General features: G+C 33.0%; 1 protein-coding gene across 6 annotated transcripts in view; it reads right to left on the bottom strand.

Moving 5' to 3' along the window:
* LOC137477082 (sodium channel protein type 2 subunit alpha-like) overlaps positions 1–19,107 on the bottom strand; it is a 71,066-nt gene that overhangs the window by 12,889 nt on the left and 39,070 nt on the right. For all 6 annotated transcript variants that reach the window (XM_068195725.1, XM_068195724.1, XM_068195723.1 and 3 more), the window contains 6 exons: positions 17,779–18,135; positions 16,417–16,899; positions 6,499–6,619; positions 5,748–5,902; positions 4,587–4,760; positions 277–399 (listed from right to left, as the gene is read on the bottom strand). In XM_068195725.1, the coding sequence (XP_068051826.1) occupies positions 277–399; positions 4,587–4,760; positions 5,748–5,902; positions 6,499–6,619; positions 16,417–16,899; positions 17,779–18,135 (1,413 nt within the window). The remainder of the gene's footprint in view (positions 1–276; positions 400–4,586; positions 4,761–5,747; positions 5,903–6,498; positions 6,620–16,416; positions 16,900–17,778; positions 18,136–19,107) is intronic.

Here is a 19,107-nt window from a genome sequence, read left to right on the forward strand (position 1 = left end):
TTCTAGGTCCACAAATCATTGGAAATTTTAACAGTCAGGGGCTGGGAAAACACAACTATGCAGCAGTGACAAGGCAAATTTAATGAGCTCAAGGTCTAATTTCCCAATGTAAGATGTACATTGGTCTTGTTTGTAAGGACATGTTGAAAGGCCTTTTTCCACACATTTTTGCATGCCTTCCCATGTTGAAGTTCTTTGAAGAAAGCATGAGTGCAACCATTAATACATTAATTTTTGTATGCATACATTTGTTCAGACTCATTCATTTTATCTCACCCTCATTCCTTCAAATCGTGACAAGGCTCTTAAAGGTCTTAAAGCTCTTAATGTCCGTAGCGATTTAATGGCACCAAGTTCAGAATAGCCCAGAGCATTGGCTATTAAACTAACCAATGAGACCTATCAAATACAGAAAAAAAATTAAAAATAGTTCTACACTGTTTATTTTAAAATAATAGAAATTCAAACAACAAATCAACAGTGACAAGTTGTAGAATGCCACCATTTTCATACTTGCTGGAAAGGCAAGAGGTCTTATAAAGGCATGGCTGAAAATGGAATATATGCTATTAAATGTCTATCTGTTATGATTGGATAGGGTTTAACAGTCATATGGAAGCATACTGTTGGTGAAAGATAAAATTTTCAGGAATATTTAAAAACAAAATAGCCACAATTTCTGTAACTTCATTAAGGTTCAACCTTCCAAACAATTTAAAATTCTGAATACATTAAATTATTTTATTAACTTCTGTCAATATCATGAATATCTATAAACACTAAAAATATACTAAATATTTTAGTAGCTAATTACAAATATTTTTTATAAATATTACTTCTAAGTGAAACAGTTCATAGCAACAATAACCAGGATATCTCTGAAATATGTATTGAAAGAGGTGATACTTTCTCACTTGTCTGGCAAGTCTCTGGTTTTTTTTGAAATTTTCTAAGTATAGGAAAATATTATGGGATAGATATTAACAGCTGCTCACCTTATAGCAGTAAGAGCTTTATTATCTACAACAGTGTTAAGCTCCTGATGCATGTTATTGGGATTTTGTTAAAAGACAATCCACTTAAGTAAGGAGTAATTAATTTTCTTCTCTAATGGAACTGAGCTTTAGACAGTGTTAATATGAAAGGAATTAATTTTCTTCAAGCAGTTTTGGAGACAGGAGTGGGAAAAACTATGCCTGACTCATATTTTATTCATTTCTACCACCAAAAGCATAGATGACCTGTACATGAACATGGGCATATTTTGGTCCTTAAGAAAATCCCTTAAATGTTAATTCCTTTGCCTCAGTTTAAAGAACTCTTCAAAGACTTTACAGAAATAGGAATTCACTGGTAATGGTGGTAAGATTTTGCTCATTATAAGAAAAGTTGGTTTCCTGTGTTATTTATATGCATAAAGAACAATTAAAGAACAAACACAAGAGTTACAAGATTATGTCTAAGAAGGCCAGTCCAAGAGCAAATACAAATCAATTATTCATTGCTATGTTGCTATGTATATTATCTAACGGAAAATAATGTTTTAGTGAATTCATATTGTTCGACATTTCAACTGAATTTCATATCAGAATGTAATTCTTTTTAACAAAGGGAAGGATTATTTTATTGCTTTAATGGATAAATGGAACTTGCTGTGATTAAAAGCATATTAAGAAGAAAATCTTACTGATTTTCTTAGTCTGTAACTGAAGTCTGTTCACTTACTAGAAATAACAGTATTTTTCAGCCATTATATTAACAATTGACATTATTATTAATAAGTATCATTAATACAATTTATTTTTCCTGTGATGCTACAGTGAGAGCATTTTATCCTTAGTCACCCATAATATGTTCCAGATATAACAAGACATGGAATCTTCTGTATTTTTAATAGAATATTCATTTATTCACTCAAATCAACAAGATACCCAGCCATAACAACAAACCTTAGTATAAAGACAGCATAGTTTATGAATTAAAAATAAACAATGAAACAAATATTTTAAAAACATCTCTTTCACTGGGAGAGTGAGGTGTCTTATGAAATTGAACTCACATTAATGGCTCCTTCCTTTTAAAATTTTGTCCCCAAATTTACACTGTGCCTTACCTATCTTTCACAAACAAGACCCCATCGAAACTGTTTGGTAGCAGCAGCTCCTGAAAGCCTTCAGTGGCATTGTGATTATTGGCAGTTCTTAGGTTCTGACTTTAAAATTCTTCAGTCTTGTTTGTGTTGCCTATTTCAGATTATTGGCAGCTTTCTTACCATGGTGATAATGCTCTTACACCATAAACATGAAGTTTTTTTCTCAAATAAATACTTTATCTATTGGAAACAATGTGTTTTCCTCTGGACAGTTCATATGGGATGCAAAGTTTTGCTTGGAATTCTATTGTATTATTGAATATAGCTGTTCTGTACTTCTCTGGTGATCTGAGTCTTGTTAACTTGATCTTCTATCATCTGTTCCACCTGTTTTGTTGCCAGTACGTGAGAAAGTAAATGTCTCTGTACACTGATAAATAGATTCATACATGCAGATGCAGTAATTTTAAGAAATGAAAATGAACTCAAAATGATAGAAAGATATGCCTCCTAAAACTGAAGGATTATATGTTCTCATTTGTGTTTGTCTTCTAATATAGACTATCTGTTGCAAAAAAAAAATGTTTAGCAGTGATAGCCCTGCTCAAGATCTTTAGTCAGGCTGTACAGTAGGATGGCATGATAGAGACTTAAACTGAGGTAGGCAGATGTACCAAGGGTCATCTGTCACAGCTGTAAAGTGACAGAGCTGAAAATTAATGTTTCTTAGTGTAATTATCAAAATCTAATTTAGTCACAATCACTGAGAGCAACTGTGGCTACTTGTCACAGTGAGGGAGTCAGGTATGTGAGATATTAAAGGTCAAAGCCCTAAAGGACTATCTGTGTTTACTCTTGAATAATTTCAGAGAATGGAATTAAACAATCTGATTAACTTGAGTTGCTTCTAATGAAGAAGGAGACACTGGTGTTCTCACTGGCAGAATGCTGCTGAATCACACCTGTTTAAACTTTAGTGAAAGCACTGCAGAGTCTGCTTCTCTACAGGAAGAGAACATGAGCTCATGTGTTTCTTTTAAGGGCTGATGGTGCTAAAGAAATTGCGGAGTTAGCCTTAAACACAGTAAGGCATTTTTTACCTCTTGCTAGAACATTGAAAATAATTCTTCAACAATAGAAAGTTTCAATCTTATTTATTAATGTTTTTGTTTATAAAATTATAAACCTATGGTAAAATTTTAGCAACATAAGCTGCTTTACTTATAGTGATGTATTTTTAAGTTTGAAAGCCTGCTCAGATAACAGCATCTCTGAGGCTAAACTAGGAAATCAGAGAGTATGGCTTAGAATAATCTGGTTAGGTTTAAGATACAGAAAGAATAATTAAAACATGAGTTGTAGTTTATCTAAAAAAAAATAAATTTTTTTAACACAATCCTGTAAGAGTGCATCTCCCAACTTCATTAACATCCTCTTAGGAAAACCATTCACACTGTTTCATTCTAGTGTAGATTTTCAAGACAGAGCTATAATTTAACTGCATAACAAAACTAACTCAGGCTGGTAAGAAAAAAGAGAAGCTCATCCATTTTGAATTATGGGCCACTCTAGATAGGCTTTTTTTTCCTGTGGGAGTAACAAATATGATAAATTTCTACATACATATGGAATAAGTATTGATGAGACCAGAATTTATGCAAATATCTCAAGAAATATGGTAGCATGAGCAGAAATTACTATAAGTGCACAACTGCCCTCAGATGCCATCTCTCAGTTCCACACTGAGGACATGTATAGTCAATGAACTGGGTCAGATAATGTGTGAGGCAAGAGACAAAAATATTCTGGGAGCAAAACCAGCTTTGATCCCTTCTGACAACATAAGCAAGGCCTTTGCACAGAAGTGTATCACAGCTGGGAAGACAGCCAAGAAGCCTTGTATTCTCCTCTGTCATAAATCCTGCCAAGTCACAGCTGATTTAGCTATTGCAGATTGTCAGTCCATTAAAACCAATTATTTTTTAGATCAAATAGCCACTCTCTTTCTGGTTTTACTAGAAATGATTACAGCATAGTTTTCAGTGAGAGAGTTCTGAGAACTTAGATGAAATCTAGACCAAATTAATTGTTTCATTTGAAAACCTGCAGTGTTCGAAGAAGAAACTTGAACCACAAACTGTGTTATATTCTAAGGACTAAGGTAGCATGGTCAGAGTCCATTCATGATAGCATGCTTGAAAACTAGGTCTGTTCCTCATAAAATCTCAAGTTTTATACGTCATTTGTATGAAAATATTAAACATGAAGAATGAACAAACTGGCAGCCATCTTTTGCATTTTAGCATATGAATGGACTTTAAATAACACTTCCAAATCACTGCAGGTGATTATTAACATCATTATTGTTACTAATGCAGTGTAACAATAAAACTGGAATTATTTTTGCACATTTATAATATTAATCTAGTACTAATGAATTTTACAACACAGGAACTTTTCTATAGGGAATTTTATAATATTAATTTGTACTTACATCAACAATCAGGAAGTCCAGCCAGCACCAGGCATTAGTAAAATATATTTGAAAACCATATGCTACCCATTTTAAAAGCATTTCCAAAATGAAAATATATGTAAAAACTTTGTCAGCATATTCCAGCATGGTCTTGATAGTTTTACGTTGTTCAATATATATATCTTCAAAAGCCTATAAAAATATATTCAGGCATTACTACTGTTTCACAGAATATGCATGAAAAAATTAAGGAATAAAGAATAAAAAATAATTAGAGAAGAGCTAGTTTTTTCCCTTTTTTTTTCTTCATTTTCTTACTTTATATATTTGCCGTCTTTAACCATACTAATTGGAACAACAGGAGACCTGTCTGGAGTTGAAAAAAATTTTTTTAAAATTCCATTTTACTAATGAATGAAGAAAGAAACAGCATGATTTTTTTATCCTCTGTGGTATTTAAGAAACTTTCACAGAGGCACAAAACCCCCCTTTCCTTATATATCTGTTCCAGATATTTATATTGCCTTCTAGAAAGCAGTTAGATAAAACTTATGTCTAAAAAATCAAATTAAAATCAGTGTATTTGCTAGAATGTACAACTATGCACATTGATATTGTAGCAAATGTTCAGCTTGAGTAAATCTGGAAAGGTGTGCAATGCACACTTTTTTGGATAGTAGTTGTTATGTTTAATTTGCAGCTGCACTCTTCCGTATCTCCTGCCTTCAAAACAGGAATTGAATGAAGTAATTATTCCATTTTGTAGACTGGTCTTTCACAAGCAAAATTCAAAAAGTGGATCAGCCTAGGAGGAATTAAAGACTTAAACCCATATATTTAACTATATATTCACAGTTAACAATGGCCCTTTATACTCAAATCTTTTGACAAAAATGCTGAAAATTGGCAGGCAGATTAAACTTTGAGGAGCTACGCTGTCTTAAAGAAAATGGCACCATTTTATAATAGCAAGACAAAAGCATGACTAAAAAAGTGCATATGAAATTGTCAAACTTTTTCAAGTTTGGATCATGTTTCATTCTATCTTGGAATGATGAAATGTAGGGAGTTTTAGACAGATACAAGCAAAGCAAGTCTTTCTAAAGCAAATTTGTTTTTTGCTGTTGCTCCTAAGAGATATCAAAATATTTTAGCAACTGCAATTTTTTTTCTACTTACTAGTGCTCCACTGCTGAGGAGAATCATGAATACAATGAAAGTCTCAAACCAGTTGTGTTCAACTATGCTGTAGCAGGTTTTTCTAAGATTCCACCAAGTTTTTCCTTTGCCATCTTCTATACTTACTTGACAACATGGAAATTTCTGCACACAACCTGCATTAGATTAAGAGATGTTAGTATCCAAAAGCCAATTACTTCAAAGTCAATATTTACTGTAGTATATATTATTAGCAGTTTTTACTAATTTTATAAGATTTTATTAAAGTAATTCCTAGAATACTAAATAGGCTATCACATCACAGAGGATGATGACTATTTGAATTAAGAAAACCAATCTGGAGAGAAACTAGATAATAGTATACTTAATTATGAAAGAAGTCAATCCAAAAAATGAATATTTTTGACTAGTGGCATGTAACTCTTCTATTTGTTGATGGAGTCACACAAATATTTATTTCTTCCATATTTCAAGGGCCCTTTCAAATAGCTGAAAAGAATTTTACCAATAGAAAAGTTAAAGAAGTTTCTTAGCTACAAGTTGTATGCAGTGGCCAGATATATGAAGTTACTCAAAGCCTAGGGAAACCTTTTTTTTTCATCTGATTTCCAGCATTCTGGGCTAAAAATATTTTATTTTGATTTTTGAGGACATGAAGGTACACCATATTTGAAACCATTAAGAACTTAAATGTGCCTAGTAACAATGCCATTTTAGTAATACATCTCTAAGTCAACAGTTATTCTACAACCTTCGGTAAAACAGGCTTCTGGTTCAAGAGCTTCTTCACTTTCAATTTCTGCTTGCTCGCCCTCTCCAGGAGGAGCAATATCAACAGTGCTGCCTTCTGATGAGCTTGATGCATTTAGTTTCTGTAAGTAAAGTTCCACAGAACAATTTTTTCTCATTAGATACATATTCTGTAAAAAATGGTACTGAATCAAATCATGCCAGTCTAACTTTTAAAGAATTTATAAATATGCATCATTACAAGTAAAACCACAGTAATGACATGTAAATTTTATAATTCTGTTTCCCAGTTTAGCTTCTCATAGGGGACAATTAAATATAATTTGGCTACTAACCTGATCCATGTATATGACTGGTGAAGTATTCTGAGTAGAATTAATACTGGAGAGCTTGCATGCACCACACTCTCAAGTTATTTCATTTTCTTTACTGTTATGCTGGATTGCATTGAAAATGTGTCTTAGTTTTCCTACCAAAACGAACTAACACAAATCTGCACATATACCTTCTTGTCCACTATGTATTTTTTCACAAAAACACACATTATCTGGATTTAAAAGTTGTAAATTTAATGGTATTTAATGGCAAATTTCTGCACAATTTAATTTTTGCAGAAAGCACAAATTACCAGAGCTGAAACATGTTCTTTGCATTCCGGTCTTCTGTGCTTTTTGAGAGAACTCCTGATGTACTTTCCATCCCAAATTTTTTCTATCATTCTACTGCTTTTTTGTACAGTGGAATACTATAGTCATTACTACAGTAAAAGCACTTTTAGATCTGAAAACTGCAAGAACTGGAGAGTGATAAAAAATAATTTAAATTAAGAATTTTTACCAACTAGATTAAAAATCTGATCAGGTCATACAGTTTAGCAGTCACACAAGACTGGCCATAATTTTGCCCTTTTAAGAAAGTGTACTTTGAAAGGAATATCCTACTAAAGATGCAAACAACAAATGCAATAATCAGACATAGTGTTTGTAACTTGTTTTCAGTTGACAGTACTGTTGTACTGTTGTATTTTTTTCATCCAAAATACTTTCTCTTTTACTGTGAAATAAGGTTTGTAATTAGAAAGCAACATTAAAGAAAGAATGGCAGTGAAATTTTTCTGATTTATCACACGTTGGAGTTGTACATAGGAATTTCACAAGGGATGCAGTATGCGCCTCTCACTTAAATACTTTTAATTGTACAGGTACTGATGTAACAAAAGGGTATTCCAGCACTGAGTAGATTTGTACTTTTAGCTGAGCAGAGCTGATCATGTCCTTTGACCTTAGGAGGAAGATCATGTTTAGAAAGTATTAAGACCTTTCTATACAATTTTGTTGAGAGAGTGCTTAATATCAACTACTTTTCACATTTATTTTTCAAGATAGTGATATTTTTAGAATATAAAAATCACCTACTCTTTAGATTTCACAACAAATAATAAACAGTGACTAGTTTCTTGAAAGAGGCATTTCCATGAATTCTCTTCTTCAAAGACACTGCTGAAAATTAAAACTAGTTATTTAACTCTTCAGTTGAAACCCAGTCTCTTCAGTAAAATATATTGGCAGCTAAGGGCTTTTTCTGCCAGAAATGGAGTAAATGGCACAAATATCTTAATACAGCTTTGTAAGGAATTATTTCCTCATATTTAACTTTTACATGATGTGAATGAAGTTTTAAACAAAAATCAGGTTGAATGATGGATAATTTCAGGGATAATTTTCAAGAAGCTGCCTTTTGCACACACAATATGTTGTCTCTCAGACCTCAGGTCCCATGGTTGTTACTGCATTGTGACCAAAAATATCATGTTTCACTTCTCATACTGCACTTCCTCTATGATTTCCAAAATTTATATATGTAAAATAGTTCCAGCCATGTTGCCTCTAAATTGAATAATTTTATTACTGGTCACATAAATCTGTGAGTCTGAGATAAAAAACTGTGTATCTCATTGCGAGAATATTTTAAATTTCACTTTCTCTATTACATTTACAACCAAAATACCCAGTAATGTACACTATAAACATTACTGTACTATTAAACATTATCAGCACAACACCTTGTTATCCACACATAAGGCTGTCTCTCTTTTAAAAATAATACTTGTGAATTTACTCTCTTATTGTATGTAACTGAAATACCAAGAAATAAGAAACCTTCAATTGAAATGATAGGCAGTTTCTTAATTAAAGAAAACTAAAATATTGCAAAAATAATTTTCGGTCAAATATTCAACTTAGGAAAAGTAAAATTAATTAATGGCCTGATTCATCATCATTGAATAAATTACTGACTTAATAGTAGCAAGATAAAGGTTCATAGTAAGCATCCATTATAAATCTATGAGTGCAAATTAAAAGGCAGTCAAATTTTTAACTGCATTTTCCCATGTAAATTCTGCTGCAGATAGTTCTGTCAGCATAGTTGCTAAAACCAAGTGACAGAAGTGCAATTTATAACCAGTACAAACAAAAACGACTCTAATTCTTCTCAGTAATTTTCACATAAATAATTATCTTCATTATTTTTCATATAATCTCAAACAATTGCATTATTAAGAGAAAAACTTCATTACTTAATAAAACTCCTCTTCTTTGCTTCAAGACCCTAAATTAGGAAAGAACCAATACATTTTAAATAAGGTGATGTTAATGATATTCTTTCTAGCAATAAATCTAATAAAACTAATAGGAAGCTCAAGATACATGATGGATTAGCACAATCTTCTTATCAGCTCAAAAATATGATTATCAGCCTCTAGAACACACCATGCCCTGTAAATAATTATTTGCATCTTCAATGGTATCACATTTTCCTTTATAAGGAAACATTTGAAAGCAATTGCTTATGATGCAGCATTCTCAAGGCCTGAATCAGCAAAACAACATGCTTGACTAGAGCAGAAGCCTGAGCAATACTGTGGAAATCACACACAAAAATAAAAGAAACAATCAGACTACCTCAGTGGGATTATATTTTTCTGAAAACAGTATTATAAATATTATTGTGTAGGATATAAAAGAAAAAAATGCTTCATCACCCACCCAAATACTTGGTTAATATGTGTATAATCAGACTCCATAATGTTCTTTCAGAGCAGTGCATCTCTTATCAACAGCTTCGATCATTAAAACAAGCTTTGACCAACAGCGTGTTAATGTGCCCATTTACAAGAAAATGCATTCACTTAAGACCCAGTCTTGCTCTCATTTGATTCTATTCTAAATTTTAATAAGAGCAAGAGCAGGCTACTGAAGTTTAAGCTTTACAAACGGCTTCATGATTCAAGTGACAATAAAATAAAAGGATTCAGCCATTACAAATTGCCTTTAGTAATTCAGCCATGTGGTTTTATCCTTTCAGTCTTGAAAACTGCACTGTAATTGAGTGAAAAAATATAAAATAATGGAGATTGATGATTCCAAAGTGATTCTAAACTGACTTTAAATCTCAGACCTTATGACCTTTGATTTTTATATAATGTTAAGAACGTAATTTTAAAATCTCTCTCCTTAGAGTTTTATTTGGTGTTTGAAGCATATCTTGGTTTAAAATTTGTTCATTAAAATCTGAGAATTTTCAGAATACTCACCAGTATTAATTTTTTTGGCATTTCTGGGCAATTCAGACCACAATAGGTAGATCATGCCACACTTTCATTAAGGGTATCAAATTAACCACTTGGTGATCCTTTTGAAGCCAATGAAATTCTGCCTGAAGGAAACAACTTTCAATCCTACTACAGGACTGAAATATCAATCCCCTCCAAATTTTGATGCTTCGTTTTACTAGAATAATTTAACCTCAGTTTCATGTAACTTTAGCTCCTCTGTTATAATTTCTGTCGCTATATCTGAAGGTTCTGCCAATTACTCATCAATGGAGGTCACTTTTGCCTATAATGAAAAAAATCCCTAGACATTGCATAGATAGACATGCAATTTTATAAAAATGATGCTGACTACTCTGTAGACTTTCTAATTTACACGAATAAGTCCCCCAACTCATTTATGGAACACTATCGTGAAACACATTCCAAACACCACTATTTATAAAGGGGTTTAAGAAAAGAAAAGTTGTAAAATGTTTAGCTTTTGATAGTTCTTTAGGGAGAGTTATTTGCTAGGTATAATTTTAGCAATTATGAAACTGTTTGCTTTGCTTCCAGTTTATAAAACTCAAGATATGCACTGTCCAAATGAATATAGCATGTAGTTTGTAGCATCTTGAAGATCTGCATTACAGTGCATTGTAGATTTAAAAGCATAACTGTAATTCTTACACCAGTAGCTACTGCAATAATTCGTGTTATTCATTAAGGAGTTGAACTCATGACAGTAATTAACACATTTCATTAAATATTTACATTTATAAGGGCTGAATCAAAAAGGGTTGTTTTTATTTTTTAAAAACTATGCATGCTCCCTTTTTCTTTGGCTTCTTTAGCATAAAACATTCCAGTACTTTTATGATCCATACTTCAAAACCTGAAGAGCATGCAGTTATTGCTAAATACTGTATTTAGATATTCAGAAAAACCATTAGCGGAGTTAAAAAATGTATGTTGGGTTTGCCAATCCCACCTGACCATGCTGTGATGTGAGTCCCATGACTCAGCAGAGAGCAGCTGTGCATGTTTCTACTCTTGCAATGGATAGGGAAGGTACATAGCTGAATAGCATGCAGGCCAGTCAAAATCCATTAAAAAGTGATTATATATATATAGACATATATATGTATAACTTGCTTAGGTAACCTGTGTGAAAGTGGTGACACGTTGCTCTACCTGGTTAAAAAGCACCAGAGCTGCATTCTTGATTGCTCCAGCTTGGTTTTACCCCTGTGAGAAGTAAGAATGGTAGGTAGTGAAGTTCAAGACACAGGATCACTAGTTTTCCTCTTTTTGGAATCTCTAATTCAAACATGGCTTTAACACAGTTAAAACATAGTTATTAATATTTTATTATTAGCTGGAAAAAGGGAAATACATACCACCTGTAATGTTCAACAAACTTTTCTACAGAATTTGTTAGTTTATTTTAGAGAAATTAGAAATATAGAAGCTAGAACTAGTAATCTGCACACAAAAATTGTGATTCATAAATAAAAGTGGAATGAATAACATTAACAAAGACATGGTTAGCAGATACGGAAACTATTCCTGTATTTATATAGTCCTTAATGCTTACTAATTAAAATTTTAAGGGTTGGGTTTATTTAATGTCCTAGTCTTTGTTTAACTGACTATGTGATTACCTCTTTTATTTGAAAAATATGTACATACAGGAAGCAAAATACTTTGAAGATGTATGCCTTCCCATTCCTCCTTCACCCTCTAATAATGGTAGAGCTCCTAGATCTTGTTGAAAATAAACATCCTTAATTTCTCTTCAACTCAAATGTGATGAATTCTCACATTTTGTAAAGTTTCTAGTTCAGATTTAGTATGCTATACACTTCTGAATCTATAATCTTTATCTCACTGTTTCAAAAGAGGATTGTATCAGTGCCTGGACAGTGGAGCGTCAGTGTATCCAGAGATATGGTTTAAAACATTAACCACAGCTAGTCTATAACTTAAATAGTTTGTCACTTCTGAAGATACTGTCCAAGAACTAGTCAGTTTTAGAAAAAAAAATTATATTGCTGGGCATTTAAAACATGATAAAAAAAAAATCCAACAAATTGATGAAATCCTGCTGAGTCTGTTTTGGCTAAGAAATTTATTGAAGCCCAATGAAAATGCATATCTTTTGGGAGTGCAATAACTCTGTTCTTGTCTTTTTCACTTCATCTAGACACAAAGGCCCTGATGAAGCCAATCAGAAAACTGAATTTATTAATTGTTTTCAAAATTCAGTAGATTTGATGATGAAGGACATTTGAAATTTTATCAAAATCACCTGTTGTGATCATCAAAAGACTACTGAGTAGCCTTATTTCTCCAATCTGAATTTGTATTTACTGTACAGACACTGTAGATAGAAAGGTTTTTTGAATTGTGAATGATTGAGGTCTGTAACTATAAATATTTCTTTAGCTGTAAAATAAGTTTTCCACAACTGAGAAATATATTTGAAATTATTTTTCCATGTTGAAATGCAAAACTGTATTTATAAAGCTGTCAATCAGCTCTAACGAACAGTTGTTAAGTGGTGTACAATATACAATCGTCTTATGTTTGCTAAGATTAACATAGTTACTCATTTCACAATTAAAACAGCATCCACATGCTAAAGTTAAAACCCACCAAATTATCCCCTTCAGCTATTTCTAACTTTTTTATCTTCAAAGGTAATGATCTTGAGTATCTTTTCTTCAGAGCAGAAATCTGTTTCTTTTCTGATGATTATCTGATTGAATATTGCACTGTAATTTAAAAAATCCTCCTTCAGAGTATCAATGAAATGTTCACTTCTTGCAGGTACTTTCAGCCAATTATTACTCTAAAGCAGTGAGTAACTTTATAATCTAAAAAATGTTACGGTTCATCTAAAAAGAGGTGTCCTCAAATTTCTAGTGATATGTATTAGAAAAATCTTGTTTAGGTCTGGAATTTGCAATCAGGTTCCAGAATAGGTTCTGGCAGATTTTGCAAGTTATTAACTAGCAAATTAATTAGAAAGTGTTTCCATGAAAGCATGAAAAGGGAAAAAAAAAAAAAAAACCAAAAAAAACAAACCTAGCCTTCCAAACGAAGTTCAATGGCTACAGTTATTTTCTTCTATAGTGTATATGATAAAAAAAATAGGAAATATTAAAATTTGTTCCTCACTCACCCACAATTACAATGTCTATAGTAATTACTTGCTCCTGGTATATTCCTCAGGAAAACACAGGCTGTGCCCCACTTCCAGCATAACAGACTTCAAATAATCATTCTGCTCTCAACATCAGTGACAGTCAGTAAGACACCAGAGGAAAAAATATTCATTTTACAGTTCCTGTGCAGATCTAGCTTTCCACAGCTCTGTGGTTAAATAAAATGTTATTTTAGGGGATATCTCCTCAAGGTATTTTAAGTGCCAAGTACTGCCACAGGTAAGGCAGGAAAAGTTCTGCCCCATCTCTTACCCCTCCTTTTGCAGACCAGGCCTTCTAGCAGGAATGTTTTCCCAGTGGGACCCCTTGAGAGGCAAAACAAAGCAAGTGATGGTGTACTGTTCTATAGAGGTAACTTAAACACTGCACCAATGCACTCTTTATCTTCCTTAAAAGACAATCAGAAGGCAGCAAAAGATTAAGCACTACTGTTGACTTGGTATGAGAGGATTGGGGAACTTCACAAATTCCTGTCACATGCCAGAACTCCTGTTCATATATTCCAAATCCAGTGGATTTTTATACACACAATGAAATAAACCCACTTTATTCTTTCCATAGAAATAATCCAGAATGAATGGAATAAGGAATCCAGAGCACAAAGTGGAATTAATACAGGATTCGCAATTTTCAGGATACTGTCTTTTTAGATACTGTTCAGAATATGCACACTTGCACTGTATGAATACATGTCAGGCAGTTAAACAATAGACAGTTGTGTGTGAGCAGAACTTGATGGAAGTATTATTGCTTCAGTTTCCCAATGGCATTGACTAATACAGTCTACGAAAATACTGAAGCAGCATTGAAATCCTAAACCTATCTTAACCTTATTGAAAATTTCTCCACAATTTCTTAATATAAATACCATCCATCATTTACTGCTGGATTTCCCACAGCCACCTGAAATTTTCACTGTCAAATTGCTGATTAATTGGTTTCTCTTCTTGAAGACATATAGATACCAGTCCTTTAAAAAAACAGGCAAAATCCTTTTTGATTTATTACCATCCAGAAACTTCAGGATGGCCTTAGAAGATAAAGGTATGATGCCTGAACTAGGCAAAGCTGGAACTGAACAGAGCAATTGACTTGTGAAAATCACCTTGAAATTGGCATTCAGAAGTTGTCAACACGTTTTCTTGGGGTGTACATACATCACATATTCACCTGGAAAGCAGAGGAGTTTCTGCCTTTGCATCGCATTTAGTTTTTTTCTCAGTTGTTGTGATAGAATGTACGGCAGTACATTGTAAACTGAGCCATTCAATCTACCTTACAGGAGAAATAAACCAGTAATACCTTTGGCACAACCAATGGCCTAAGGCAGAGGAAGTGGCAGTGACTGCCATGGGATCACTAACCAGCTGTGGATGGAAACTTCCCAAGTTCCTGCAGTGCAGAGGCTAACGTCATGTAACCACAAATTCAGTATCTGCACAGCCCCCCAACGTCCTAATGCATATTGCAAACCTTTTAAAAAGTAACATCTTCAGGAAATGTTTAGGCTTGTAACTTGACAGAGTTAATAGGAAGGCATTCATAATTGTATTTCTCAAAGCCACAAGGACAGCAGAAAGTAGTGCCATTTTAAAAAATCAGAATATGTGAAAGGACATAGAAAACTTTGCTAAAGGTTCATTGGAAATGAAAATCAAATTTTATTAGATCAGCTTATATGAAAAACATTCAACTCTCAGACCCAGAATAACTCTGAATGTTTTGGGGTTTTTTTAATACTAGTTGATCTCTTAATTTACACTGCTTTACACTTCCTGTATCTCTTGTATTCTAAACTTACCATGGATAAGCATACTGCTGTACTATCTTATACATCTGCATTGAAACTGTTTGTCTCATAACTGAGCAACTCAGATGATAGAATATCTTTTTCTTCACCTTACAATTGTTACACAGAGCAGCATTTTTTGCAGCTGCAAATAAACACAAGTCTTGATGTTCTTTAGCAAAAACCCCATACCATGATTAATTGGCTCATGGCTATGCATTAATGTAATGTGGTGAAGTTTGATATTGCTGAGAAATACATCATTATTGCAAATATGGTAGATATACAGCTATGATAAAATCATGAATGCAGGGCTTCTTTATAGGAGAGCTTTCTTCATGGTAAACAAACTCCTTTGGCCTAATGAGTTATTACATAACATCACAGCTTCTAATCTAATTGAAAACAAATTTATCCATGGTTCCTAATCCCTTAAACCTCAAAGTTCCTAAATTTCTAATGGCACTGAATATAATTAGATTCTGCTAATGCATTTATTAGCTTGTCATTGATCACTACCCCAATATACAAAGTTTTCCTTGAATACTATTAGCACCTGTTCATGATCACTTCTGGTATTTGAGCCACTGACATTTTGAAACACATGGCATTTGTTTTTTAGACCAACTTCTGTCACTTTGCACAATAATAACAGCATAAAGCCTTCAAGTAAGCTGTTTCTGTGTGCATCTACATTACAAGGTCATTCTTCTCTCCAGGATAACTTGAGCTGCTGCTTTACCATGACATTCAGTACCTAGATTACTTTATTTCAGCTAGCCAGCTCAGTCTCTGAACCCAAAGTCTGTACAAATATTACTCACAAAACTTTTAGATAATCTAGAATACATTACTGATTTGTGATGTCTCAGGGCTAATTTTTAGAACTACCATAAATATTGAAAGTAATATTTTTTCTCCACTTATGTTTGCTTTGGTATTGTTCCTTAGCCTTCTATCCTTATTCCTTATTCATGTGATAAATTCTTATCACATGTAGGTACTACAGAAAGTATGCTTTATCAAGTGTTTGTTAGTCCTAAAACCTCATAAAACTGTGAAAGAAAGATTAATATTTAATATCAAATACCTTCCAAATTTTAATAAACAAAATACTAAAAATGTAAACTCTAAGCATCCTCTACTATACCATTATATATTTTTTATTGAATGGTAATACATAAAATTCTAAAACATAAAATATATTTACATGGGATATTACAGTTTTTTAAAAAATCTAAATTTGTAATTAAGACATGTAAATGTATGACTACAATTTAATACTTAAGATATGAAAATTCCTACCTGTTTGCTTTCTTCCATATCAGATTCGCTGCTAAATTCTTCTGTATTTAAATTTTCAAAATCTGATTCTCCAAGTGCAATGGGCACTGTCACAGTGAGGCCTGGGTTGTTTATGAATGACATGTAATCATTTTCATCAATTACGTATTTTTCCACACTGCTGCCTGTGCCTACACCACTGGTGGTTCCATTCCCGTCTTTGAGATAATTCAGATCTTTGTTTATTTCAACAGCAGTATGATTGGAAATGCAGCTGTCTTTCTTGTTTAGCTCTTCAAGTGCCTTGATTTCTTCTAAAGATTTCTGCTTTCTAACGAAGGCTTTTCGGATGAACTCCTGTATCTTTTTTTTAACATAATCTATGCCTTTCTGAATCCTTGCCACAGCAATCTGGAGATTGTTCATTTCATTATCATCGTCTGTAGCAGCAAGGTTGTCTGAACTAAATGAGCTCAGCAGCAAGGCCAGAAATAGGTTCAATACCTAAAGGATGAGAGAATACAGCTATGTAGTAAATACAATCATATCAGAAGTGTTAAATTTGGCAGTGCTAGGTTAACAGTTGTACTTGATGATCTCAAAGGCCTTTTCCAATGTAAATGATTCTATGATTCTAAAAAAATCAGTAGAGCAGGTTGCGGATCATAAATAACTTTTTGGGGCTCTGCACATTTTTGCTGGTAAAATGTCAAGATTGCGAGGTCAGGTAAATGACTAAGATACAAACATTCTGAATTCTATTTTATAAAAATTTAAATCATACTAAAAATATCGCTAAAGGAAGAGAATTTAGACAGGAAATTTTGACTGCAAATTTTAACAGGAGAAGAAACTTAAAGAGTAAATGGTGCATCCCTTTTATAGCACTTATTTCTGGGAAGCTGTCATCCATTCAATATTTTCCAATTGAAATTTTCCATTTTAACTTGTCAGCTTGAATTTAAACTTTTCTATGAAGGTTTCTTGTACAATCTTGAGTTACAAGCTTTTTAACACCTTTTTAAGATGGATGACAAATCACTGTGGGTTTCATTTTGTTTTTTATATGTAAACAATCCAAAAAGTTCACTACTAAAAATTAAACAGCACCTCTAAATTAGCTGCAGCACTCCCAGGATAGGATGCTGGAGTTGACATTTGGTTTCCTTCTAAATGCTTGTACCCATAGTAAGAGTACTTCAGTATATAGAAATGTATGAAAAAGAGGAAAAGGGGATCTTCAAATGTTTTTACCTAAAATTTAGCACATTCAGATTAATTTTTTAATTCTAAATAGAAGGATGACAAACATTTTCATTGCCTAGCTGTAAGTCCTGCACATCTACATCACAGTTAATGTTAAAAAAAAAGTTCATCACGTACCACTAGGTTTCCAATCACCATGACCAGCATGAAAACAATAAGGCACATGGTTTGGCCTGCAACCTCCATGCAGTCCCACATGGTTTCTATCCATTCTCCACACAGCACTCGGAATACAATCAGGAAAGAGTGGAAAAAGTCGTGCATGTGCCAGCGAGGGAGCACACAGTCACTGGAGATCTTGCAGACGCATTCCTTGTAGCTCTTCCCAAAGAGCTGCATCCCAACCACAGCGAAAATGAACACAATGATGGCCAGCACCAGGGTCAGATTCCCCAGAGCCCCCACTGAGTTGCCAATAATCTTAATCAGCATATTTAGGGTTGGCCAAGATTTTGCCAATTTGAAAACTCGAAGCTGCAAACAAAAATGCAGATGAACCTTTAGTGTTAGTTACAAAATAGAAGCTAGGTCCAAGATGTTTAGCAGAGTATACCAATTTCTGTAGATTAATTTGTTCTTCAGTAGTACCTCATTATTGTTTTAATATAAAGCAAGGAACATGGAATATTTGTCAAAAATGCATTATTTATAATTTCATTTCAGTGATGCACATAGTAAAAAAAAGAGATAATTTGTGTTTGTATGACGTTTTATTTGACTGTTTTTAAATGTCAACTTACAGGTGATTCTTGAACAATTCTTAAAGACATTTTAGAAGTTTCTACACTTTTCATCACTGTCACTACACCTTCTTTGCTGGCTTAGTTCCACATTTCCTCAGCACCACATTAGGCCTTCCTTGCTTAGGTAGAGGCCAATTTTTTAAGCAAAAACTTGATGCAGACATTGCAATGTCCATTCAAATCATAAGCATTAATTTAAAAATAATATTCATTACCCAAACTATTAGGTTATGTGAAGTTGGGTACCATTGCAAGTAGTGCTAAATAAGTCACTTCTTCCTGCTCTGTGTATTAGGAGATAAGGTTTTCAAGTAATGCAGTAACTATTGGTAATAAAGGCTTTTAAATCATTAATCTTGTACCTCTAGTAAACATATTTATAAACTAGTTTCAAACTAGTTTTTGCGCAATACGAGTTGCTATTAAAATAATACATTTCTAGTAGAAGCTCAATAATATTTCAATTTAAATGTTATCTTAAAGTCAGCTTGTTATGACTCTGTTATATGTAATGGAGTGACTAAAAGTTTATTGTTGGTGCCCATTAAAATAAATGTGAAGAGAGGACCTGCTTAAGTTCTTTACAAGTAACACAAAGTAATGTTCACAATATAAAGACTAAAAATGTTATGATTATTTGTGCTGGTGACAATATGTATGTTTTCACAGATATTCAGCTTTTATTATTCTTAATGAAATCAGT

This window comes from Anomalospiza imberbis, chromosome 7 (genome assembly GCF_031753505.1).
Source record: "Anomalospiza imberbis isolate Cuckoo-Finch-1a 21T00152 chromosome 7, ASM3175350v1, whole genome shotgun sequence".
Lineage (NCBI taxonomy): Eukaryota > Metazoa > Chordata > Aves > Passeriformes > Viduidae > Anomalospiza > Anomalospiza imberbis.